At 41.3% G+C, this 27,893-nt stretch overlaps 1 protein-coding gene across 4 annotated transcripts; it reads left to right on the plus strand.

The window, feature by feature from the left end:
- Positions 1-835: 835 nt before the first annotated feature.
- KASH5 (KASH domain containing 5) lies at positions 836-26,960 on the plus strand. 4 transcript variants are annotated; one of them, XM_088655293.1, is made up of 15 exons: positions 836-1,002; positions 1,548-1,664; positions 2,516-2,696; positions 3,512-3,673; positions 4,094-4,211; positions 4,615-4,665; positions 5,053-5,130; positions 5,244-5,300; positions 6,273-6,332; positions 8,955-9,019; positions 11,058-11,145; positions 11,553-11,660; positions 23,809-23,858; positions 24,406-24,516; positions 26,666-26,960. In XM_088655293.1, the coding sequence occupies exons 1-15, from the start codon at positions 927-929 to the stop codon at positions 26,856-26,858; spliced, it is 1,515 nt and encodes a 504-aa protein (XP_088511419.1). In that variant the 5' UTR covers positions 836-926; the 3' UTR covers positions 26,859-26,960. The 4 variants fall into 4 exon arrangements, with proteins under 4 accessions (XP_088511419.1, XP_088511416.1, XP_088511417.1 ...); XM_088655290.1 differs by lacking the exon at positions 836-1,002 and having other exon boundaries at positions 1,602-2,696; positions 11,556-11,660; XM_088655291.1 differs by lacking the exons at positions 836-1,002; positions 24,406-24,516 and having other exon boundaries at positions 1,602-2,696.
- The last annotated feature ends 933 nt before the right edge of the window (positions 26,961-27,893 follow it).

Below are 27,893 nucleotides of genomic sequence, written 5' to 3' on the forward strand. Positions count from 1 at the left end.
CTTCCAGGTCATGTGGCCAGCATGACAAAGCCACTTCTGGCAAACCAGAGCAGCACATGGAAACGCCGTTTACCTTCCCGTTGTAGTGGTTCCTATTTATCTACTTGCATTTTGACGTGCTTTCGAACTGCTAGGTTGGCAGGAGCTGGGACCGAGCAACGGGAGCTCACCCCGTCGCAGCAAGCCCTAGGCTCTATGGTTTAACCCACAGCGCCACCCACGTCCCTTAATAATTATACATTATTTTGATTTAAATCTAGATTTGGGGGTCACTCCACATATGTGAAATGGCAAATCATATAGTCAATCCAAGGTCCACGACAGTATGATACAGCTGAAAACCTGTGCCTGTTGTGCACACACAGCACAGAGTGCCCTGTAGGAGAGAAAATACTGTTTTCTAATATAATTATGATGTTAGCAAAGAAAACCTTCCAAATTCATCAACTAAATCCATGCTACTGCCACACAAAGAGATAAGAAAGTAACTCCCTATTTTATCATTGTATTTCTTAATGCAATGTTTAAGCCAGGTTTAACTTTCACACAGCAGTCCTATACTGTATATGTCTAGACACTCAGAAGTACTACTGAGTTTGAGGAAGCTTACTCCCGGATAAGTGGGTACTGTATACTGTTACGTAGCCTTAAAGTCTTATGAGACTGATGTGCTTCGAACAGATGAAGTTGTTGTGGGTTTGGTGCAGTCCAAATGAGTTTAATTTGAGGTAATTCACCTAGGAATTTTGCTACTTTCACAAAGCCTAGCAAATAATTAATTACCCAAGTAGCTTTTTTTGCTTCACAGATATGTTCTTGTTTTGCTTGTTGCAGGTACACACAGAAGTGATCTTATAATCTATTTTTCCTGGATAAGAACGCACCTGGAACCAAGTTCTGATTGTGGAAGAACTTACCTGTGTGTGATGATGGAGGATATTTATCACAAGTCACTTGAAAATGAAGCAGTTGGACAGTTAACTGCATTCTTGTCCAATGAAAGTAGGCATTGGTCATTCTAAGCTGCCAGTCATGTAACAGTATTGTAACTGCGTCAGAAACATCTGCTCCTAGAACCATTTCCCCTTCCTTAGGGCACTTCCAGACTGTTGCCATTTTTGGTTGGGATTCAGTCACATATCAGCAAATTCAGGTCACACAGTTATAATTGATTAGGAGGAACAAACCTGCTTCCCCAAAAGATCAGACTTTTTATGAAAAGGAAAGTGATGGGGAAATGCACTGGAAAGTTTGAATTAACACTTGCTTTGAGGTAACATAATAAATCTCCCTGCAGACAAATCAAGATGCAGGCTCAGTAAAAAGGTCATCTGGAAGCACCCCAGTTCATATGATTTCCTCCATAGTTTCCACCCAGTTGATTTACCTAGGTTTTATCAAGCAGACCGAGATGCCCTCACCTCAGTAATGGGATTGTAAATACTGTACATTTCATAACAGCCCCAGAAGGATGACTTGGTCTGCAGATAATCTAGGCTTAGGGGAAAACATCATTTATATAAATGTTACTTCCCCATGTTCCTTAGCAATGCCACGGGACAGCATTGGCGTCAGCAGCAAGAATATCACCCTGAATGCAGGCCAATGCTCTGAAGAACATGTTCTGAAATGCACATTCAAGGCCTGTGATCCAGAACAAACAGGTAGCAAGTTTTTTTTAATATCAGTTGAAAACTATCAGTTTTCAAAACTGCTGGGAGATCAGTTTTTTGTTAAGATGTGCAAATACCTTTCAGAATAGTTTAGCATCAGGTTATATATTATAGACTCTTGGCTATATGTCATTTTGTCAGTGAACCTAACATTGAAGGTTATTGAATATTGAATATTGAAGAAGAACACAATTCCAGGTCAACTTTAATGACAATAAGTCCTAGCAGAAAGAATAAAACTTCTTAGACAAAGTTTTATTGACTAGGATGTGCAAAAAAATAAAAATCATCCATTGATAGAAATTATCCAGGACTCCTCCCAGTACTTCAAAGTTACATAAACTTTACATAAACTTTGAAGAAAAGACAAGAAAATAAGTGATAATAAGAAGGAAGTGGGTGGGAAAGGGAAGCAATGGCACAAAGCTACTATTCCTTTAAAAATCCTATTTTTCTTGAAGGTTGGTTCCTGATACATCACTCATTTTCTTTAATCGTGGAGACTAGAAGCTAATGGATTAAAAATTAAATATAAATTCACACTACTTTTCAGACCAAGCAAAATTGCTTTGTGAGCTACTGCAATGGGGTATTTTAAAACAATACAGATATGTAGACTAGTTTATATATACAGTTCATATATTTATGACTGACGATTTTATCAGTTACAAATGCCTCATTTTTTCTAAACTGGAGAAACAAAGACATATAAAACGTATCATAATGGCTTGCATTGGTAGATAGCAGAGACAACTAAATCCATATTTATTGTTCTATGCAATTTTTATATTTGAGTTTTCTACCTACCTGTGTAATTCTGTCTACCTGTATTCTGGTTATAGGAGAGGTGTCTGTCTTCCGAATCATTGAATACTTGCAGGAGATGACAGGGCAAAACTGCGAAGACTGGAGGTTTCGGTCCCTATATAAGAGGTTGGACCCTCAAGAGAGAGGGATTGCTGTTGATTTTTCTACCTTCTGTGCAGTTATGAAAGATTGGATCTCAGACTGTCGACAAGAGGGGTTAGTAATTGTAGTAGTCAGATATTGCCTTACACATGGCCTTGGTTTCAATATTAAATTCCCTGAGAGATGTCTGTATTGTTAGTATTCTATCCTGAGGCATGGTGAATTTTCTTTTAAGATGATGAGTAGTTAGAGTAGGGATGGTAAACCTCAGGCCTGGGTGCCAAATGGCCCTCAGAACTCTTCCCCAGGCCATACACCTTCTGGAGCCATGCTCCTCTCCAGCCCAATGTATTTTTGCCTGGTCGGAATTTGTGCTTGAACTCTAATGCTGCTTGCTTGCTTGCATGCATAGATGGAGGATGGAGAAGATACATGAATATCTGTGACTTTCTCAACTTTTAAGAAAGCATAATAGTAGTAACATTTTTAAAAATAGAGACTCTACACCAGCCTTGCCCTGGTAGTGACTTTCCAAAGATTTTTGTCTACAATTCCCATTATCCCTGACCACTAGCAATGCTGGTTGAGGCTGATTGGAGTTGTATTTTTTGGGGACACAGGTTTAGGGAATGTTGCTGTACATGTTGTGTTTTTCAGATTAATCTCCAGCTTCACTAATATAATAATTTTGTCTTTCCTGCCTTCCAAGAGTTCTGTGAGGCCTAATATAACTAGATATGCAAAATGTTTCTTACTTTGGATTATTTTCTCTCTTCCAAGAACAGTCTTGGTGAAGGCTATCCACCTTCCTCTGATCACCTGCAGAGGAAGGAAAAACAGGATTTGATGTCCTAAATTTATTCATGATGTAAACAAACGGAAAATATAATTCTGGCTTGTTTTCCCACCTGCTTTTTTCATAACAAAAGGGAAGATGCTGTAGACCTAACAAACAGCATCCAAGATCTGCAACATGGCAACAAGAAGCTAGCAGTGCAGAACATCAAGCTGCAAAAGACTATTGAGGCTGCAGAAGAGCTCAACTCAAGACTCTCTGAGGAGATCTGTGACCTGAAGGGGAAGCTGAGAGGGTAAATGTTGGACGTGCTTGACCTGGTATCATAAATTATGACTAATACAAGAAGGCAAATAGTAGAAGATTTAGTCAGTAATGAAAAGAGGGCTGTAGGAAGTGGGGCAAGAGCCTTGTTGAATCTATAGAATATTGAGTGGCTGTTGGTTGTGCTGAAAGGGGTTATTGTAATCTGACACTGTACCCTCTGATGTGCATGTATTTCCTTACCTTCAATACCATTCCCTATTTCCTTCCCTTTTGAGTACAATGCTACCTACTCAACATAAGTTTGGGTTTGGATTAAGCTTCTCTTTTACTTTTCAGCCCCCTGTTTCGTTTCCAGTTCTTGGATCTTTCTCACTTAGCTTGATGAGTTTTTGGAGGTATAATTCAGATCATTATAACTAAACTAAACAACCACCATTCTTTATTACAGCACCCAACAAGCCTTGGAACAAGCTAGGGTCATGGCAAATGAATTAGAGGATCTGAAGGTTTTCGCAAAAAGTCTGGAAGAAGAAAATAGTAAACTGCACACACAAGCCCGACAGCTGGTAGGTGCTTCAGTTTAGTTTCTGGTAAACTTTACTGTTTTGTAAAGCCTACACACCATTGTCTTAGTTTGTTTGAGTTATTCAAAGGACATTTTGAATTTTGGGTTGGGGAGTTTGGGTTTTTATCTCAGCCAGTTCTTCTGAAACAGAGAAGAAAGGAGTTCATGTAGTTGAATACACATGCAAATGTGTTATGTGTGTGGATAATTCTATAAAGCTTGTTAGATGAACTTGTGACAGCTGGCTTTTTAGAAACTACTGTTTATGCCTGTTTGGATAATATATCTGCACAAGAAGCTTTCACAAACCACTTCAGGTTATGCTTTTGCTGAAAAATGTTATATTGGAATTCTGGATCCTCATACAGGCCAATCAAACTGTAACATTCCCTTCCAAACTTTAGGTAAAAGAGCAGCAGTTCCTCTCCGTTCAAATGGATAAAGTGCAGGAGATGGTGAGCAGGGGCAATGGGGACTTTAAAAAAGTAAAACCAGCCATGTCAGCTGTGGGATAACCCAAATGTAAGGAAATGAGGCATGTGGTTCAGTACAGGTTGCTGCTTGTGGCATTGTGGTACAGGTGAAATCTCAGCTACCAACTGCACAATGGAGAATAAGCATCCATTACAAACAAGTCACTGCATGCATAATGAAATTCCATACAAGAAACGACATGTCCTCCTCCAGGATATCATCACACAACTGTTTCACTATATGCACACACCATGAGACCCCTTCAGAATGCATATCTTCCTTATTAATCTAAAAAAACTCAGATGTAATAAACTGATGCAGCACATGGGAGATAGTAATGTTAAATGTCTGTTGCATTTGTCTTCTAGAACAAGAAACTGCTTCTGGAGAAGGAAAGCTCAAAGTGTAAAATCAAAGACCTGTTTTCAAAGAAGGCTAAAATGAAGGTATTTAAAAATATCCATGTTCAACTAATTTGTCAGATGACAGCTGTTTTTGTAGTATGGTTTTGTGACCATAACTTGAGGGCAGCTATTTGTATTCTGCTTTCTTCTTGCAGTCCCAGATCTCTGAATACGAAAACCTTATCTCCTGCAAAGATGCTGCCCTAAACGAGGTGAGGTATATATAGGAAAAATGAAAAATTGGAAGTCTAAAATTAAGGTGCTATGATGGAGGTGAGTGTCTGGGAGTATCTGTTTTCCTGGGTTCATTGACACTGTGGATGATACGGTAGTAGCACCACATATTGTTTGTAATGTGGTGAAGTTTCAAGTTGCACACCTCTTTGCATGGAAGAAAAGAGTTCTTGCTATCCTGTCAATACACTAGGTTTAATTACTAGGTTACCCATTGAACAATTTTGTACATTGGGGAGTCCATTGAGTGGTAGTTTCCAGTGGTATGAACAGGGAGTCATTTGTAGCATCCACCTGTGTCATGAAGACAATTTCCCTGTATTTCCATTGGGAAAGAAGCTATCTGAATGAGTACATATGTTGCTAGTTTGTACTTTATATTGCCACCTAATTAAACAAATCTTAGTTGATTAATTGTGATTAGTTGCACAACTTTTATTTGACTGGTTATAGTTCCACACAGGTAAAAACAATAGTTTTAAAGTTATGATTGATAAACATTATGGTCCTATTTGTATGACTTGATAATCTTTGAAGTATTACCGTGTTTCCCCCTTTTTAAGACACCGTCTTATAACTTTTTTCCTAAAAAAAAAAAAACACAGGGTGGCTTACTTTCGGTGGGATGTCTTATTTCTCAAATGCTTAAGAACCCTGCCATGGCTTACTTTATGACTACGTATTAAAAAAAGGGAAACAGGGTACTGTATATGCATCCTTCCTCTGACATTTTTAACAGCTTTGGCTTGTCTCTGTATTCAGGGAACACTAGGTGTCACTGCAACCTCATCGCTAGACATAACTTCGTTCTGAAAAGAAACCATCCACATTTTGAAAAAGTAGTTTGGTGACAGAGGTTCTGTAAGATTATGGTTTGCTTTGAGATGAGGTTGAGTTACTTTCTTGTTTGCTTGGTATTTTTAATGTTTGATTGTGTTTCATGTTTACAGAAAACAAAACATGCTGAAGAACTAACAGTCACCTTGGATGAATACAGAATGGTAGTGCAGGTAATGTGGGACTAGGAGGAATCTAGAGTGATATATATTACAGTCTAGGGTGAAAAATTATTTGTTTATAAAGATATTTATATACTGCTATTTATTTATTTTTTAAATGTAAAAGCGTACAATAAAAACATATAAAAATGTTAAAATCAGAAAATAGTCAACTACTATGGAAAGATGTAGGGACGCGGGTGGCGCTGTGAGTTAAACCACAGAGCCTAGGGCTTGCCGATCAGAAAGTCGGCGGTTCGAATCCCCGTGACGGGGTGAGCTCGGTCCCAACTCCTGCCAACCTAGCAGTTCGAAAGCACGTCAAAGTGCAAGTAGATAAATAGGACCGCTACAGCGGGAAGGTAAACGGCGTTTCCGTGTGCTGCTTTGGTTCGCCAGAAGCGGCTTTGTCATGCTGGCCACATGACCTGGAAGCTGTACGCTGGCTCCCTCAGCCAATAATGTGAGATGAGCACCGCACCCCCAGAGTCGGTCATGACTGGACCTAATGGTCAGTGGTCCCTTTACCTTTATGGAAATATGTATTCTTAATTGCCTGCATAAGCCTGATGGAATAGAAAAGTTTTCAGCAGGAGATTAAAAGTTGAAATGGAAGGCACCTGCTAAATCTCTATTGTCAGAGTACTCCACGATACTGGGCTGATGACACTAAAGTATTGGGTTTCTTGTTGTCAAATGATCCTCACCAACTTGGGAAACAACCAACAATGTTCAAACAACGCTCCTGCAGATCATCTCAGTCATCAAGCAGGGATATAAGGGTTCAGGTTGTCCCCAAGGTACTCTGGACCTAAGTTGTTCAGGGCTTCAAAAGACAATATGAGGATCTTTATCCCAGCTTGGCAGTAGATGGACAGCTAGTGCAGATCTTACAACAGTGGTATCACATATTCTCATCCAGGTGCCCCCATCAGCAGACTGGAGCTATATTTGAAGTTAGTTAGTTGTGTATTAACCAGAAGTATCCCCCATCAAATTCTATGACCACAGAAAAACCAAGTCAGAATTGGTAATAATGATAAGGAATGGGAAATGATGAATAACAGGTTCACAGTTGTTGATCCCAAAGGCTCATCATGACAGATAGCAGAGGCTACCCTAGGAAAAGGAACATGCTAACATAACTCTTTGATATTTAAACAAATGAAACTGAAAAGTTTCAGATGATGTGGAGTTAATATTGGAACAACCTAACATAAGTGTTCCCAAGGCATTAGAGCAAATTAAATATTTTGGAGAAGTTGTAGGTTTTAAAATAGACACAGAAAAGACCAAGATGTTAGTCAAAAACATGGATGAACAGTTGAGAATTTTGGGATTTGGCTGACTGTGAGAAATCTCAACTTATTTCAAGTTAATTATATTAAACTGGAAATTTAACAAGAGTTGGTGATACGGGAAAGGATGAAGCTTTCCCTACTAGGTTAAATTTCAGCCATCAAAATTAATATACAGTGGTACCTTGGTTCTCGAACTTAATCCGTTCCGGGAGTCTGTTCGACTCCCGAAACCGTTTGAAAACCAAGGCGTGGCTTCCGATTGGCTGCAAGAGCTTCCTGCACTCAAGCAGAAGCCATGTTGGATGTTTGGCTTCTGAAAAACATTCGCAAACCAGAACACTTCTGGTTTGCGGTGTTCGGGAGCCGATTTGTTCGGCAACTAAGCTGTTCGGGAACCAAGGTACCACTGTACTTCCTAAAATTATTCCAAACGTTCCTGATTGTTAATTTAAGCTGCCTCAAAGAATGAAAAAAAGATATGATTTGAAATTTACTGCATGCTATACATTTAAAGAGAATCACATGAAAATGATCCATAGATGGTATCTTTCTCTTAGTAGATTGGCTAAGATGTATAAAGTAGAATCAGATTTGTGTTGGAAATGTAAAGAAATGGAGGGAACCTTTTTTCATATGTGGTGGGCATGTAAAGAGGTTCAAGAGTATTGGGAAATGATTTACAATGAGATGAAAAAAATGTTTAAAACAACTTTCCCAAAAAGATCAAAGGCATTCTTGTTAGGAATAGTTCAAGCAGAAGTTCCCAGGTGTCAGAAAAAATTGTCTATGCTGCAACAGCCGCTCATGTATTATTAGTCCAAAAATGGAAAGTGAGGGAGGTCCCTTGTAAGGAGCACTGGCAGTTTAAGATGGTAGAATTTGTGGAACTAGCAGGTATAACATATAGAATAAGAGAGCAAGAAGAGGTGTGGAAACCTTTTGTTGAGTATATTGAAAATAATTGCACACAGATGAAAACGCTGGCAGCATTAAAATAAATTCAACAGGTTAACTAATATTTGAGTATTGTACAATTGGAGAACTGACTGAAATGGTTATAGTAAAATATGCAGGTATAATAGGCAAACAAAATGAACCATGGAAGGGGGAGGAGGGAAGCCATTGATTATATGGTACCGGTATTATGTAAATTGTTTATTTTGAAATGTTAAACTGAAAATTCAATAAACATTTTTAAAAAGAAACATTGAAAAGTTTACAGAATTGAACACAGGACCTTGCAAGGTGGACCCATACAGACTTCCCCACTTCTTTGTGCTAGTATAGTAGCTACCATACATGTGCACCAGGTTCTCTTTGTGATCTCCATTAGGAACTGAAACTGGAGGTCAGCAGACTTCAAGAACACCTGTCCCAATCCTATCAAGACCAATACGTGTGAGTGTTGCCAGAATAAGCTAGGTGTTTTGGGGGGTGGTTAGGATACAGCACAAGCCCAGATGTATCTAGTATAAAGGAAGGTGTGGTGTCCAGCCAGGGATAGCTCTATGATTTTTGTTACAGTTGCCTGTAAAATCATTATTGTTTAATGATTGTTTAAATTAAATTAAATTACATTATTTAAACAAAATATTTTTTAAATTAAAATCATAACTAAGAATTGCTTAGTTATGACTGAGATGCTTTTGAATTTTCCAAAAATAAATAAATCCCAAAAGCAATTTCAAAATGATTTACCGTAATTATTTCATTCTTTTAACTGGCAATCATCAAAATGCTCCCTGTTTATTATTAGCTTGAATTCTGTATGAATCATATTCTCAGAATGTAGCCCTAAGTAAGCTATTATGTTTTTGAGGGTTGTTAGCAAGACCTTTTCATTTAATTGCATAAAATTAAGCTTCTGAAGCATATGGGGTTTTAGCATGTATTGTTTAATTTCCTTGTATTTGGAAGTGCTAGTTTTAAATTGTGGTACTTCACCTTGAGGTTTAGTGATGGTTCAGGATACAAATTTTAATTAAAGGCATGAATAAAATTATTATTTATATTATTAATAATAATTTTTCAATACTTTTCCAGTAGTGTAATATTAAGCTCTGTTAAAGCTGTTAAAATTGAGTGCCCCCTGGAGGCAGATATTCAGACAGTGAAAGCAGACAGCTTTTTCCTCCTTAACAAGTCCACAAAGCAGCTGAAGAGGGAGCTGGAATGTTTAGGGAATCATTTCTTTGGCTCCAGGTAGTTGTACCTTGGGAGTGCTCAAGAAACGGAACAGATGCAGCTTAATTTGCTGTCTGGAGAGAAATTAGTTTTGTCCTCTCTGAGACCTGTCCATCTCTCTCTCTTACGCACGCACATCATGTTCTGTGACCCAGTTCTTTGTGACTAGCACTAAGAATCTGAAATAATTTGTTCTGACTTGCTAGGGAGACACTGAGGTCAGGTCTGGGTGTGTTACGAACATGGATAATTTTGCTTTGCACTTTAGTGAGACAGGGGTTTGCACTTCTACTAAAGGAGTCGTTTTGATTGTTAAAATCAGAGCTGAAAAAATAAATATTAAGGTGATCTAACCTACCTCGCTGTCCTAATGTTATCCAGACCTAAACAGTCTTTGACAGATACAAACAGAAAGCCTTTTAAAAACAAATTGGGTTGCATCCAAGCTTGCCATCTTTCATAACTGACTGATAAAACCTCCGATCTCCTGCTACAATAGTAAAGGGGAAAAGTGTTTTGTTTTTATTTAGGTGCTATTGTGGGATTATAACAACTTTTTTTTTTTTTAAAGGAAGGCTAAGCTAAAAAACTGTTTTGGCACAAATTAACCGACTAAGAAATGATTCCAACCAGAAAGGCTGCATGTTTTTAAAAATTCATTTTAAAAAATTGTACTAAAGCACACCAAGCAGTCCTGGAGAAATATTTTAATAATATTTTTTAAACTATAGTTAGTTGAAAAGGTGTTTTAGTGTGAATTAAAAGAGAAATTAAAAGCATGCTATTAAAGTAGCACTGACCGGAAAGGGTAATAGTGAAGGTGTGTGAAAGAATAGATACATGATGATAGGTACACCCACCTGGTATATCACTGTACAGCTTTTGAAAAATATAGAAGAATAGTACTAAGGTGATCTACCCCTGTGGTGATTGTGGTAGTATAGTCTGAACAAAAGACAGAATTACCATAGGGAGAACCCAGGAGGACAATGATTTGATAACATCATGCAGATGACCCATAAATTGTAAGTGAGCAAAGCATGAAAATTCCAGAGGAAATTCTAGTGTAGAAGAGCACTAATAGCGTTGTTTATTTTTATGTTAATGATTATTGTTTATTTTGCTTTGTTAATTACAAGGCAAGTTGTTGATCCTCAGTTATGTGGCCAAGAGATTCATGTAAACTCCTCCCATTTTAATTGTTTGCAGTTCGGTTTGACACAATGAACTGTTAACATTCTTTTTGATGCAGGCTGCCAGGAGATTTCCTAGAAAATGTGAAGACCTGCTCACAGGCCCCTGCACAGCCACTCTGGATAGAAATTGAAGAATCACAGAAAGTAAGAAGCCACAAATGAGTATTGCTTCTTGGAATGTCTTACCATTGCTCTCACCTTAAATGGAAAGGATCTCAATACTTAACTCAGACAAACCCAGAGTCTTGGGTAGAAGCTTGCTGTACAGGGTTACACATTTATCTAGTCTGAAGGGAGTTGTTGTTCAGCACTGGTGATGTTGCAGTTGCAGGCACTCTCCAATACCAGCCTGTGATACTCACACAATTACAACACTCATAGTAGTAGCTGTTGTTGTGCTAAATGGGAGAAAAATAACATTTTACCAGTAGCAAGATATTACACTTTTGTGTATTGGAGAAAAGCAGCACCTGTGTCACAGAAGTGTATGTTGAAGAAAGGCTTAAGATTTATTGGGCTATAAAATGATGATAGTCCCTTGCTGTCTTCAGCAGCAGTTTGGCGAGGAGGCTGGTTTGCCTAGTCCTTTGTGTGGGATGTTGACATCTTTGGTGACAGATCCATTGGCTTCAGGAGACACTGGATCTTTGGCAGACAGGGTGAGTGTGGAATTCACAAGTGGTAAGAAAAATAATGAGAAAGTTTTCTTCCTTTTATTCCAGAGAACGTGTCTGCTGAGTTAAAGCTACCAGTATGCTGTTAGTAATACTGAAACTAGATTGACTTCACACCAAGCAGCACTTTAAGCTTTGACCCCGTTTCAAAAATGGAAAGTCATCTCAAAAACTGATCTGACCACCCCATCCCATAGCACACGCCTCTAATTTTCTCAAAATAACTTTATACCTACTGATCTCTGGAGCTAGCTCAAATTTTGTGTTGTTGGGCCAGGTGCTGTATATATTTCTTTTTCTAGAAAGCAGAGCATGATCCATAGTCTTATCTTTCATTACCTTGGTAACCTTTCTCTGAACTCCAGTTTTCAGGCCTGCCAAGATATACTTTAATACTAAGGACCCAGTTTGCAGTGTGGCTCATTATTCCAGCAGCCTCCCACTGGTCTGTTTCTCTCTGTCTACAAATTGGAACATAAGCAAAAGCACCAAGAATACTGTGGCTTCCAGATGGTAGACATGCATTTGCTGTCACATCAAAGTGTGGATGGGACTTGTTGCCTTTTTGTTGCTGTAAACATGTAGGAATTTGTGTAGGTGTAGAGTTATGGTGCTGAAAATATGAACAAGTTCCCTGCTCAGCTTAAGAAGAGTGCATGACCAGAAATCTTATGAATTGGACATTGTGGCTAATGCCTTTGGGGTGGAGTCAGTTGTGCTCTCGCTTGCCCTATTTGTTAAAGGGGTTTTGTGAAATCAAGCTGCTTCTTTATTATGCAAGCTGCAGTAGCATTTTGTTGGCAATTGGAGGGGAGTAACTGAGAACTGTATGGGTGGGTGTTGATAAAGCATGCCCTGTCCTTGCATCTTGAAAAAGACCCCTGTTAACTTGGACATATACTAGTGGACATGAATGTGGGGGGAAAGAAAGCCACGTTATACGTAGGAGCTTGGAAGACGGCAAGCTGCACAAGACAAGCACACTGTTTACAGTATTAATCAATCTCCTCCTCCTATTTAAAGAGCATTTGCTATCCAGTTGATTGAAGGGAAGATGTTGTTTGTTGTGTTGTACTGTACTGAAGAGGAACCTTTTCTCCTACCTCCATAATCATATATGAGCCAGATGCTGACAGTGTAAATGGGTGTTTGTGCCATGGCAAGTCATAGAAGCAAAGCAAACGCTGAAAGTTTGGAGAGACATATGGCCCATCAGCCTCATTTTCAAGGGAAAGCGGGACTCCGGCATTGGCACCAGAAAAATGAAAAGCCCATTAGGTTTCCTGTGGGGTGCACAACAGGGACATAATTAGCAGTAGGGAGCTAACAGGGACATAATTAGCAGTAGGGAAGTTTAATATGAATACAGTGGTACCTCTACTTATGAATAACTCTACGTACGAATGTTTCTACTTACGAATGCAAGGGAGATTGGGAAAGATACAGGAAACTGAATGCAGATTTCCAAAAAATAGCAAGGAGAGACAAGAGGGTCTTCTTAAATGAGCAATGCAAAGAAATAGAGGAAAACAATAGAATGGGGAAAACCAGAGATCTGTTCAAGAAAATTGGAGATATGAAAGGAACATTTCGTACAAAGATTACCATAATAAAGGACAAAAGTGGTAAGGACCTAACAGAAGCAGAAGACATCAAGAAGAGGTGGCAAGAATACACAGAGGAATTATACCAGAAAGATATGGAGGTCTCGTACACCCCAGGTAGTGTGGTTGCTGACCTTGAGCCAGACATCTTGGAGAGTGAAGTCAAATGGGCCTTAGAAAGCACTGCTAATAACAAGGCCAATGGAAGTGATGATATTCCAGCTGAACTATTTAAAATTTTAAAAGATGATGCTGTTAAGGTGCTACTCCCAATATGCCAGCAAGTTTGGAAAACTCAGCAATGGCCAGAGGATTGGAGAAGATCAGTCTACATCCCAATTCCAAAGAAGGGCAGTGCCAAAGAATGCTCCAACTACCGCACAATTGCGCTCATTTCACACGCTAGCAAGGTTATGCTTAAAATTCTACAAGGCAGGCTTAGGCAGTATGTGTGGACCGAGAACTCCCAGAAGTGCAAGCTGGATTTCGAAAGGGCAGAGGAACCAGAGACCAAATAGCAAACATGCACGGGATTATGGAAAAAGCTAGAGAGTTCCAGAAAGACATATACTTCTGCTTCATTGACTATGCAAAAGCCTTTGACTGTGTCGACCACAGCAAACTATGGCAAGTTCTTAAAGAAATGGGAGTGCCTGATCACCTCATCTGTCTCCTGAGAAATCTCTATGTGGGACAAGAAGCTACAGTTAGAACTGGATATGGAACAACTGATTGGTTCAAAATTGGGAAAGGAGTACGACAAGGTTGTATATTGTCTCCCTGCTTATTTAACTTATATGCAGAATTCATCATGCGAAAGGCTGGACTAGATGAATCCCAAGCCGGAATTAAGATTGCCGGAAGAAATATCAACAACCTCAGATATGCAGATGACACAACCTTGATGGCAGAAAGTGAGGAGGAATTAAAGAACCTTTTAATGAGGGTGAAAGAGGAGAGCACAAAATATGGTCTGAAGCTCAACATCAAAAAAACCAAGATCATGGCCACTGGTCCCATCACCTCCTGGCAAATAGAAGGGGAAGAAATGGAGGCAGTGAGAGATTTTACTTTCTTGGGCTCCTTGATCACTGCAGATGGTGACAGCAGTCACGAAATTAAAAGATGCCTGCTTCTTGGGAGAAAAGCAATGACAAACCTAGACAGCATCTTAAAAAGCAGAGACATCACCTTGCCAACAAAGGTCCGTATAGTTTTCCCAGTTTTCCCAGTAGTGATGTATGGAAGTGAGAGCTGGACCATAAAGAAGGCTGATCGCCGAAGAGTTGATGCTTTTGAATTATGGTGCTGGAGGAGACTCTTGAGAGTCCCATGGACTGCAAGAAGATCAAACCTATCCATTCTTAAGGAAATCAGCCCTGAGTGCTCACTGGAAGGACAGATGGTGAAGCTGAGGCTCCAATACTTTGGCCACCTCATGAGAAGAGAAGAATCCTTGGAAAAGACCCTGATGTTGGGAAAGATTGAGGGCACTAGGAGAAGGGGACAACAGAGGAAGAGATGGTTGGACAGTGTTCTCGAAGCTACGAACATGAGTTTGACCAAACTGCGGGAGGCAGTGCACGACAGGAGTGCCTGGCATGCTCTGGTCCATGGGGTCACGAAGAGTCGGACACGACTAAACAACAACAAGCTGTTACTGACACTGACAATGCTTATCACTGTGGTGATAGTTTGCAGTCCAACAACAACAAACTGAGAGACATCTTGGTAAAATTTTCACATATTTCAGCTAAATATGAATGTGATCAGAGATAAAGAAGGTCTGGAATGGGAGGGCACCAATATTCTAATCTCTTTCCAGCTACACACAGTTGGAAACAGGCTTAAAAAAATATACAGATCAGTGGCAGAAAGCAGGAATCCAGTATTGCTGGAGTTTCCCCTTTCAGTTAGAATCAATTGTGTCACCCATCTTATCATAATAATAATGAAGCACATAACATACTTTACTCAGCCTATCATCAGCATCCCAGATCAAAGCTCAGATGATCTTGTTGGTGGCAAGGGAAAAAAATAGGTATATAAGAGGAGAATTCCCTGGATGCCAACATGCAGGTTTAGGGCAAGTACTCTTTGGTGAGATAACCCCAGCAGAGATTTAAAAGCACAAAATATGCAGCAAGGTAAAGCATGGAAATATAGGCTGTTAGACCTTTAAAATATGCCATTCTAAGTTCTTTCCAAAGTTCCCCTCTTCCCCTAACATAGAAAAATACCAGATTCCCCCCCCCAAAGTTTAAAGAATTATCCACCATACAGGGGGATAGTTTTGTGAATAGAGTCTGTTAAGGTTTCTTGTTATACTTATTCCTAACTATCTTAGCTTCGTGTGACAGAGTCGAATGCCTGTGAGTTCTGTGGATGAATTTTGGATCCTGGGTGGTACACTGAAGCATAAAGCTTCAGATTTTGAGAAGTTAACCTGCAGGTCTGATAGTATTGTGAAGTTGTTAAGCTCTTGAAGTCTTGCTGCTTCCATGTTCAGCGGGTCAGGTGTCATAATCATTAAATCATCAGTGAACAGTCCAATCATATAGTTTTGTTTTCCAATTTGGACTCCCTTGATGTCTGGTGTTGTTCTAAGGCATATAACTAATGGTCCTAAAGCTAGGATGAACAAAAAGAAAAAGAGTGGACAGCCTCTCTTCATTCTATTTAGACTAATGAAAAATTCCTTTTTTACAATGAGATAATGTGTCTCTACCACATTGTATTTGTAAATTACCCTTTCCTAGGCCAAAGAGTTGTTTTTCCATCTACCCAAGTACGGTAGCTTGTACCTTGTTGAAAGGTAATTGCTTTTCTATTAGATGAGAAAAGGATCAAACAAAGAAGAAGAAGAAAAAAACCTTTATCTGAGTCTAGTGCCTTTTATACAAAAATCACAATTACTTGCCATGTTGGGTTATTTACTGCAAATGGGGCTTGCTTACCGTAACAGCCACCACCTGACTCCATCATCTCAACATTTGTTTGATTGTACTGGATTTTAGCTAAAAGAAAACTCAGAGGCAGATTTTCCTTTTCTGAATGATGCTGAAGAAGGCCAAAGATTCACACCAGTAAGAAGACTCATCACTCCTTCCTCTGTTTATAGTTGATGGAACTAGATACCCTTCTATTTTCCCTTCATTTTGTGGGAACAGCCTCCATCATTGGGTTGTTCCATCCTTGGAATGAGGCAGCTGAAAGTACACGTATGCCAAGAAACCATACTCCTCCAATGAAAGAGATAGATGTCAGCTGCATTGCCTTGTGGATTACCAACCTTTTAGTTCCAAAGATGGTTGGACAGCACTTTGTATGCCTCCTTCTGGCAACTCCTGCAGTCAAGCTGGTGCCAAGCGTATTGCGCTGCTTTCCTTTGGACTACACCAGCGAGTCTGAGAGGGGGGTCTTGTTTGAGTAGCCATGGGGCTCTATACACAGCCCAGGCTTGTGTCCCAGGGAGGTCACTTTGCTGCTGCTAATGCAGTGGCTTGACTTCACCCCTGAAGGCACCCTCCATTGTCTCTCGAGACAGATGGATGCCAACAACAACTCAGCAGAAGCAATCACTCCTTTCTCCCATATTTTTGTGGAACCTCTGAAAAGCATTGGTGTACATTCTTGGCGATGCCAACTTCATCATTTTTCTGCGGTGAAGGTGCCTCTTTAAAAAAGAAAAAATGGCCAGTTTATACCTTAAATAAGTCAATAATAAATAATAATACTTGCCCCAGACTGACTGTCCTGCTTTAGGCAGCAGGTGTATGTGATGTGTGGAGGAGGAATTGTATATTTAAAAAACCAACAAAACCACCTGCGCATGTGTGACGACCCGGGTCCCACTCTACCTTACTATCACTGCGACACAGGAATCCAGAGGGGAAAACACCCACCCTCTTCTCCTGCCGCCTCAAAAATAAACCCCTTTTCCTAATGGGTTTCTAAGTAAGGAGAGCCTTCCAGCCTACGTGGCCTGGTACCTTAAGAAACTCTAGGCTGTCCCCCAGGAATAACCTCTTGCCTCCTGTAAAGGGTCTCCCTCAGTTGGATTCCCCCACTGTAGAAGTTTGCCCTAGGCACTCTGGCAACTTCTTGGCACCTCAGGTTACCCTTCTAAGCCTCCTCCGTGTAACTTCAGGACACAAACCACCACCTCCCTGCCTGAGGTGAGTTTGGCCCTCTCTTGAGTCACCACGGCTGTGAGTCCTGGTACCTCGCTGGAAAAATACAAACGGACCTCTTGTTGGCAAAAACAGAGATGAAGTTTTATTGTGTTAAAAACATAAGTGATTCTTTAACGTGTCATTTATTAATTAGCTTTGTTCCAGTTTTACAAAATAAACTCAGTCAAACATTTAACTTTAAGTTTTCCTAGCCTCTTAACTGTCTTCATACAAGCCACCACATAACACCACACCACACCTTCCTCCCTCTCCCTCCTAACTCACCAAACCGACTCTCCCTCCTTTTTTCAAACCGGGCACAGTCCCGCCCCCATCAGAGTTCTATGCCAGTCAGGCTGGAGGTGGGTTAACTCTTTGCCAGCCGGGCAGGAATAAACATTTCAAAAGTGCTTCAATTTGTCACATATCTCCCCCACCACAAAGACATTGCGTCGGCTTGCTCTTAATTAACTAGAGCAATGCCAAAGCAATGGGCTTGGGGTCCAAAATACTTCAATGCATTCTATAACATTCATATTACAAAGTCAACTAAATTAACATCTCATAAACTTGTACACAAATAAACCATGTTTGGCATGTGTTAGATTATAACTCCTAAGCACAAATGTTCTGCTAGGGTTATTACCGTTTCATATAATACTTTGCACCATTCTATACCTCTCAAAAATATACCTAGACAAAGCGTCCGCTATGATGTTTTCCTTCCCACTTATGTGCTTACCCTGTGTCTATTTTATAAGTTGCTAGGCTGGTCCTCCCTGGGATGTTTGAGAAGATTTGAGCAAACTGAGCTAGGACTATTTTTAACTGCTCCTTTTGCTCTGGGGTCAGACCTTCGTCGAATGACACCTCTGCTAGAGTTGTGCCCTTACTTAGCTCTCCCCACCCAGTTAAATGAATCCCTTGGGTCACCTTCCCCTTTACTTGTAACACCAACTTATTTCTGTCAAAATAAGGCTTAAGTAAATTTACATGAAAGTTTTTACATCGGTTCCCTTCCCCATCTAACTCTACCAAATAGTTCACCGCAGATATCCTCTCGACCACTTTGAAGGGACCGTCCCACGACATCTCCAACTTCTTTCGACGTCTTGTTCTTAACACGAGCACACTGTCACCAGGCTGGAAAGTTCTGTCTCTTGCGTGTGCATCATACCACTGCTTCTGTCGACGCTGTGCCTGCTGCAAGTTGTGAGCAGCTTGCTCCCGTAGCTCTTGAAGGTCGCTCTGCAGCTCCTGTAGATACGTCACAACATCAGGGCTGTCGATCTGTTCCTCCCCTGACCACGCTGCTTTCATCAAGTCTAGGGGTCCTCGTGGCTGTCGTCCAAATAGGAGTTCAAAAGGACTGAACCCTGTGCTCTCCTGCGGCACTTCGCGATAACCAAATAGGAAGTGTTGCAGCCTCTCATCCCAGTCGTTAGGATGATTGATGGAATAGGTTTTTAGCATCCGGCTCAGGGTCGAATTAAATTTCTCTGTCAAGCCATTCGACTGTGGATGATAAGCCGTAGTTTTAACATGCTTAATTCCACAAAGAGTTAAAAGCTCTTCCATGGTCTTGGACGTGAAGGATGTCCCTAAATCTGTTATAATTTCTTTGGGGAATCCCAGCCTTAGGAACACCGACATGAGGGCTTTTGCTACAGTCTTTGAGTCAATGTCCTTTAGAGGTATTGCTTCTGGATAGCGCGTAGCATAATCCACGAGGCATAAAATAAACTTATTCCCCCTTTTTGTAACTCTGGAGATAGGCCCGAGGATGTCCACTCCTACTCTGGAAAAGGGCTCAGTAATTACGGGAATAGACTGTAACAAGCCTCGCGTTTTGTCCGCTCTTTTGCCTGCTTTTTGGCAGATCACACAGGACTTGCAATACTCTTTGATGTCCTTGCCCATCCCAGGCCAGTAAAATCTTGCTTGGATTCTATCACTAGTCTTTCTAATGCCTAGATGCGCTGCTGAGGGTGCGTCGTGTGCCATTTGTAGCACTTGCAACCGGTAAGCTCTTGGCAACACTAACTGTTTCTTCCTTTCCCAAACCGCAGCAGTTTTCCTCCTCCTAGAAATTCTATACAGTCTTCCCTCAATGGTGGTAAATAAGCAGGGGTTCTCCACAGTTACTTCTGCAGTAGGACTTTGTGCTTTACCCCACAGCTCTTTTATAGTTTCATCCTCTTTTTGATCACTCAAGAATTGGGCACCGTGCTCCTGGACCACTGGCACGCTAATCAGCCCTTCATCCTCACCAGGCTCTATGGGTGACTCTATAACTGCAGGAGGATTACTCTCAGTGACTTGAGACTGTGACCTAGTTATCACTTGAATACGGTGCTTCTGACTAGCTAGGTCATTCCCTATTAAAAAGGGTACCTCCAATTCATTTAGGATTCCAACTCTCCATTTGCCACAAAATCCTTTGTAGGTAATATCAACTTCAGCTAATGGTACTTCAAAATGTGGGCCCCATATGCCTTTTAAACTATAGGACTGACCCTTGAGGTACTGCTCCTTTGGAACAAATTGTGATTTGACAAGTGAGACTTCTGCTCCTGTGTCCCTCAAACCTAAAAAAACCTGACCATTTAATTCAATTGGCTCCATGTAATCTTGGTTGCACTCCTGCTCAGCCCTCCAGACCTGCAAGACCTTAGAAGTAGTCTCAGCTGGACTGTCCGCTTTCTCTGAGCCTTCTGTCTGAGGCGAGCTATTTTCCTGAGACTGCATTACCCTGTTTCTCATATTTTAAGACATACCCATAAAATAAGCCATAGCAGGATTTTTAAGCATTCAAGGAATATAAGCCATACCCCGAAAATAAGACATAGTGATAGGCGTAGCAGCAATGCCGGCCACGGCAGAAGGAGGAGGAAAAAAATAAGACATCCCTTGAAAATAAGCCATAGTGTGTTTTTTTGAGGAAAAAATAAATATAAGACATGTCTTATAATATGAGAAACACGGTACCAGTTTTACTTGTTTAGCTGCAGAAGGTGTAGTTTGCGACTTAACCAGCAGGGGGCACCTGGCACGTACATGGCCCTCACGATTACAGAAAAAACAAGTGATTTTCTTAGACCCTGTCTTGTCAGAAACTGATTCCCTGACAGGAAAATTTTCTTGCCTGTCTTTATTTTCTCTGTTTCTCCATGGATTACCCTTCTGTGAGTGTTTTGGGAATGCTATTTCATTGAAATCTCCTTGTAGTTCGTCTAAGACCTCGGCAACCTGTGCCACAGTTTTCAGTTTTTTATCCCTCAAGAACCAACGTAAATTGCTAGGGATTTGCTTAAAAAATTGTTCTAAACAAATTAATTGTTTTAACTCATCAAAGTCCTTCACTCCACTCCCTTGAATCCATCTGTCAAGTAATTTATCTAAGCGGCTAGCTAGTTGGGCATAAGTCTCTTTATGTTCCTTTTTTGCCTCACGAAAAGCCTTTCTGCTTTGTTCAGCCGTGAGTCCACATCGAACCCTGACCCTTTGCTTAAATACTTGGTAACTTGACAGCTCTTCTTCCCTCAGGTCAGCATAAATTTCACTTAGTATCCCACAAATTTGAGGTCTTAAATAAAGCATCCAGTTCTCCTCAGGTATTTGAAATTCCACACAAACGCGTTCGAAGGTAAATAGAAACGATTCGACATTATCGTCTTTTCCAAATTTGGGGAACCTTTTTAAATTAATTGCGATACTATCATTATTAACTGGGCTACTAGTTAATTCTGATCGCAAACGTATCTCTTCAAGCTTCATTCTGTCCTGTTCTAATTGAACCCTTAACCTCTCGGACTGCATTCTCTCCTCAGCTTCAATTCTAGCTTTTTCCCTCTCACTTTCAGATGCTATCTTTTCCCTCTCAGCTTCAATTCTGGCTTTTTCTCTCTCACTTTCAATTCTGGCTTTTTCCCTCTCACTTTCAGCTGCTATCTTTTCCCTCTCAGCTTCAATTCTGGCTTTTTCTCTCTCACTTTCAATTCTGGCTTTTTCCCTCTCACTTTCAGCTGCTATCTTTTCCCTCTCAGCTTCAATTCGGGCCATCTCAATTCGTAGTTTCATCAGTTCTACCTCAGAACCTGGGCTTCCCTCAGCCCCTTCCGTTCTTTCATCTCCTTTTGCCTCTCTGGGTTTTCTTACGTGAGTCATTTTCCTCACAGGAAAATCCTGACAGACTCAAACCAAACTAGGCGCGTGAGCTTTGAATTTCGATCACGACGCTGCCACCAAAAATGTGACGACCCGGGTCCCACTCTACCTTACTATCACTGCGACACAGGAATCCAGAGGGGAAAACACCCACCCTCTTCTCCTGCCGCCTCAAAAATAAACCCCTTTTCCTAATGGGTTTCTAAGTAAGGAGAGCCTTCCAGCCTACGTGGCCTGGTACCTTAAGAAACTCTAGGCTGTCCCCCAGGAATAACCTCTTGCCTCCTGTAAAGGGTCTCCCTCAGTTGGATTCCCCCGCTGTAGAAGTTTGCCCTAGGCACTCTGGCAACTTCTTGGCACCTCAGGTTACCCTTCTAAGCCTCCTCCGTGTAACTTCAGGACACAAACCACCACCTCCCTGCCTGAGGTGAGTTTGGCCCTCTCTTGAGTCACCACGGCTGTGAGTCCTGGTACCTCGCTGGAAAAATACAAACGGACCTCTTGTTGGCAAAAACAGAGATGAAGTTTTATTGTGTTAAAAACATAAGTGATTCTTTAACGTGTCATTTATTAATTAGCTTTGTTCCAGTTTTACAAAATAAACTCAGTCAAACATTTAACTTTAAGTTTTCCTAGCCTCTTAACTGTCTTCATACAAGCCACCACATAACACCACACCACACCTTCCTCCCTCTCCCTCCTAACTCACCAAACCGACTCTCCCTCCTTTTTTCAAACCGGGCACAGTCCCGCCCCCATCAGAGTTCTATGCCAGTCAGGCTGGAGGTGGGTTAACTCTTTGCCAGCCGGGCAGGAATAAACATTTCAAAAGTGCTTCAATTTGTCACAGCATGGAATGCTAACATGCCAGTGAAAAGTGTTCAGTGCTTTCTACTAGAAATGTTATTTTTCTATACATATACAGAGAGGTTCCCCCTTGCGTCTTGGGAGACAATGGAAGAGTTTGCCCTCAGGGGTAAAGTCAAACTGGAGAGTTACAGCGCCAGCTGTGGTTGTAGAGAAGGGAGAGACATATTTTATTGCTGTTGAGGTAGAGGAAGGCATTTGGTTTTGCTTCTACAGGTGCAGCATGGCGTTTTTTCTCTCTGCACTCCTCCCAGCAGTCATTCCTCTTCTGGTCCTCATGGGGGTTATTGACCTCCCCTGAAAAAGGAAGTCCAACAGTCCTAGAAAAATATTAGCACTCAGTTCTGAAACAGGCATAAGACGGCCAAAGGATTCAAAATAAATCTCTTAAAAGTGGCAATGGGAAGAGATTGCACCCACCATCTGGGTTTGGGGACTAAGCTGTAGTACAGCATAGGCAAACTAGTTTTGGGACTACAATTCTCATAATCCTTGACCACTGGTCCTGTTAGCAAGGGATCATGGGAGTTGTAGTCCCAAAACATCTGGAGGGCCAAAGGGGGAAGCAGGATGAAAAAACCAAGGAAGAAGTTGCAGGGCAGGAGTGGGGAACTCGTGGCCCTCTAGAGTTGCTGGACCCCAAACTCCCATCAGCCCTAGTCAGTAATAGATTATGGGAGCCCATAATCTACCAACAACTACAGGGCCACAGGCTCCCCACCACTACTGAAAGATAAAGAGCAAGAAATTGTAAGATACTGGAAGTGATCCTGGATAAGGTAACTGGAATGTGAATGCAAATTACAACATATTATAAGAAGTCTGCTTTAGGGATAAGGATAGGAAATGTACCTCAGGTGATATGTTTGCTAAATAAGCCTTTCTTTTCCATGACAACTTTCCTTGTGAATGTTTGTTAACACTCTCAAAAAGTTTGGTTTCATCTACATAGTTAGCTACAGAGCATTTGATGTGTTGCAATTGCATGATGACTTTGCATACTGTGAAAAGTATGTTCAAGGCTGTGTAAAATTGTTGGGGGTGGGTAATGGTTGCACATAGACTAGGTACAGCATTTGTACCTGCTTTTCTGGCAGGATTTTGTTCCTTTTTGAATTGCTTTGTGGAGCATATTTCTTTAAAGCATTGTGAATAATTAAAACTTTCAAATGTCACAAGGAGTCATTTGGTGTATCAAACACTGCAAAGTAACAGAGACTCAGACAGGAGAGAAATAATAAGGCTAGTATGTAGACATAATTTGTTTAATTAGCATTAAAAAATGTCTTCATCACACCAATCAATTTTGTTTTCCCCAAGGCTGTGTGTTCTACTTTTCCAGAAACCACACCGCTCAGCTCAGCAGAATCGTAAGTGTGCATGTTGGCCCCTACCATTAGGCAAGATATGGTGGTCTACTTGAAGTACAATGGAGGGCACTGTATCATACTACACTTTGTAATCATGTTTCTAATCAGCAAAACATGAGCATAATCTCCCACACAGAAGATTTAAAGAATCAATTTCAAATAGGTCAGTCTGGAAAGCAATATGAAACTGAAAATTACTTATATAGCATATGCTCTAGGAACAGTTGGTTTCTTGCACTGATTCAAGGACTGTCTGAAGCTGGGATATAGGCACAAGCCTGTTCCTGGATTAGCCCTAATTGTAAGGAAAACAGAAATAATATGCCTTGCTGCCCAAATCCCTGACTGTAATCCTCTCCACTGTACAGTTGCTGTTAATACCAGATGCATAGTGGTGAAATCAAATTAAAGCACCATGTTCAGGATGAGATGAATTATTAAACTTATGCATCTGCTTCTGTGGTGCAACAAATGACAGGAAACAATTTAAATCTTCCAAATGAAGTATTTTGACATATGAGGTGTTTTAATGTGCTTGGCTCTTCAGATATTCTGCAACTGCCTCTCAGGAACAAGCTTTAGTCCCAGTGCGTGGAGAGCTAATCCCAACTGTTAGGGAGAAGTCAGATGAAAACTTGTTTGAAATCTTGCTTCAAAGGTCAGGAACTACTGCAATTGTCACAGACAGTTTTGACAAGAATGTGATTTGTGCCTCATTGTTAGAACTCCTTTGTAAGATTTATGCTGTGGAAAAACTTTCCTGCCATATCGGTTATGTGGCCTTATAGAGCATTTCACCTTGAAGTAGATTCCCTTCCTTCCTATGTCCATATATATATCCCTCACCTTTAGCAGATTTCTTACAGCTGCTGTCTAGATCAACGCAGAGCTAGAATTCAGCCACAGAAGACACTGTCAGTGTATTGTGACCCCATACACTGTAGGTGTTGTGAATACTAAAGGGGATCACTTTTAGACCCAAGTAGGGTGCCTTTCCTCCACTACTGAGTAACCATGCTTAGCCCTGCATATTTGAATTTAGGACTAAGTGTTCCCAGGCAGTTAGTATCGCTTCAAGGCAAACTATACTGTAGTTGCCTGTTGGTATAGAAATTAAGGGACACAAAGTGTGAAGCTAGCCCATTCACCCTTCTTCATGTTCTCTGGATAGTCCCAATATGCGGTCTAAGTCTGCACAGTCCCACTTGGGTAACATCTAAAGCTAGATAGGTTAATGTGCACTCCAGCTCCATGCACACATCCAGGTTCCTGCTAATTTCTCTCTTGAGAGCTGCAGTAGTGTCACTTTGGGATTCCTCACTGCACATAGCTAGAGTAGAAAAAAGCCTGTATTCTAATTTATTTAACAAATTTATAAACCAGAGTCTGAATCCATCCAAGTGGTGTGGAGTATTTATCTGCTCTAACTTTTGTTAAGTTTTCCCACCCCTCTTAGTATGCATTTATTCTACTCGGTTCCCAAGCACATCTTGGCCACTCCTTTTTGCTGTCCTTCTAGCCTTTGGTTCAGAAAATCAAATTATTTAGAAAGTGTCCCTCTGGTGGGAGTAAACTTCTACTGGGCAGGCAGAGTTTATGCCTTGTCTGTCCAAAAAATGGCCGTTTTATTGACTTCTGTCACCCCAGCCTTTAGGAATGAAGTACTAGAGCCTCATGCCTGTGAGCTCTTTGGGGGAAAGCTCTGGAGTGGGCAGATGGCCTTGAGGCCTGTGGTCTCCAAGCCATAGACTATCTGCTCAACACCAGCTCCATCAAACACTATGAACCTAGCCATTGTTCTGTTCTCTGGGGTAGCAGGCTTCCTCCAGGGACCTTGATACTGGCAGACTTCCCCAGCAGCATGACTTAGGGCAGAGCATTCTAAACTTGTTGGTGACACACTTTTTAAGACATGCATCATTTCACAACACAGTCATTCAGTTTTACTAGCAAACAAGAGGTTAAACTAACCCCTTTCCAGCCCTGGAGGAGTGGGGGGGGGGCATTCACGCAACACACCTGCACATTGCAGCTGACACACTAATGTGTCGCGACACACGGTGTGGAAATCGCTGATTTAGGGGCTCAGTGGTAGTTGTCCAATGGCCTGCCAAGCTTCTGTCACTAAGTGACATAGCTTTTTGAACTTGTCTCTAAAAAGACATGGAGAAATGAAATGCACTACCTACCTCCTGACTAGAATCTCAGTAACTGACAACACAAGAAGGCAACTATACCAACATGGGCTGCAGTACTTGACACCTCCTGCCCAGTGCTGAAGTTTGCTGCTTGGTCTCCACAACTTCCCTTGGCAGGGGGAGTTCCTCCCTTTTGCTCCTGTTATGCACGGTCCAAGTAAGGATGAGGTCATAGTGGGTGGATCCTCACAGCTTGTTCTGGAGTCTTTGCCCCCCCCCCCATACCACCAGTGATGGTAATACAAGATACGTCCCGGTGGAGAAGACCCTCCAGTGGCCCTCACATAAACAAGAAAGCTGCACATAATTGTTCTTACATTCCTGGCAGTATTAGTGTTTCACACTTTTTACTACCTGTTCCCAGGTGGCCACAGTAGGGTGGTTCAATGTTGCACACCCTGCTACACTTTGCTGTTGTTGGTTTTGTTGAGATCTTGCTGCCTTATCTGAAAACCACAACTGCTTCCATTAACTTTCCTCCTTGCTTTTGTCTCCTTATCACCCCCTCCCCCCAAAAAAAACTTGTTAACTGGTACGGGTTTGTTGAAGTTGGTGGTATGAAATTATCCCACAGGCATAAGAACGGCACAATGTCCTCTCTCCACACAGGTTTCTTGTCTCATCCAGCTGCCTGTTACTGCACATCCTTTGGAATCTGGTTCTGCTAGGGCTCCCTGCATTCATTGCACTGCTTGCCATGTCCTTCGTGCTACCGTTCAACCAGCAACCTGCCTGGGCTGAACCCAAGGGATGCTCTTGGCCTCAGTTGCAACTGCAGTACCTACAACCACCACCTACCTAACACCCTTCCCTTTCCTAGTTTGTGGAGAGAAAAGGAAGCTGCTAAGAAGTCCTGATGCAAGACAGATAAAAGAACCTGTAAAAAATAAATGGAGTGAACCACTTTTGAGTTTAATCTTCGTGTGAACACAACATTCACAATTATTATCTTTTGCCAAGTCTGTGGGACATTCAGACAGCTCATTGCTCCCACCTAATAGATGATAAACACTCTGTTGACCGGGATCTAACATTCCAGTATTTTTGAGACTTGTGGAAAAAAGTAGACTATTGTCAGTTTTCAAATGTTGCATTTTTAGGCATCTTTAAGGGAAGCCTCCTCAGCCTAATAAAAATCACGTTCAGGAAAAGCAAAAGGAGGTCTTCTTTCATATAAACCAAAGTGCAGGTCAGGAGTTTGGCTAAAGGCAACGGGGCTAGTTTCTAGAACAGGCCCATTTAACCACAGTATTAGGCCCACAAACAATTTTGAAGGTGTGTTAGAGGCATCTGCACAGGCATGGAATGCTTTTACTGTGCATCCTGAGAATGTTTGAATTTCTGAAAATCTCAAATCTCTTCTAAAATGTAGCCCTCCTTGTTGTAAGGTTGGCATGAATAGCTATGCAGTGTCTCCCATTCATGAGGCTTCTGGCCCCTCTCTTCTGCAGCCGCCAGTCATATTCCTATCCATTTGTTAGCCTTCTAGGGAGTGCCTACCCTCAGGAATTAGCTCACCCTAGACTTGCCTTACCCTGACCATTGCAATTATTTTGCAGCTGCTGCAGATTTGAACTACAAATGATGCAGCAAACACATAATTCTCCAAATTTGCATTTTTCAGATAGGGAAGGGACAATCAGCAGGAGGGGTGCTTGACTGATGGAGCTTGGAGGCTTCTTATCTAAAGCCTCTCTCCACCCCCTTCCATCACATAGAGAAGAACAGCAGCAAAACATTATAAAAGGGGTTCAAGTATGGTTTCCACCGGGGGGGGGGGGGAAGGATCCACCCAAAGTAAGTAAAATCCTTTCAGTGGCAGCATCCATCACTTCAA

Source organism: Zootoca vivipara, chromosome 12 (assembly GCF_965207765.1).
Source record: "Zootoca vivipara chromosome 12, rZooViv2.hap1.1, whole genome shotgun sequence".
Taxonomy (NCBI): domain Eukaryota; kingdom Metazoa; phylum Chordata; class Lepidosauria; order Squamata; family Lacertidae; genus Zootoca; species Zootoca vivipara.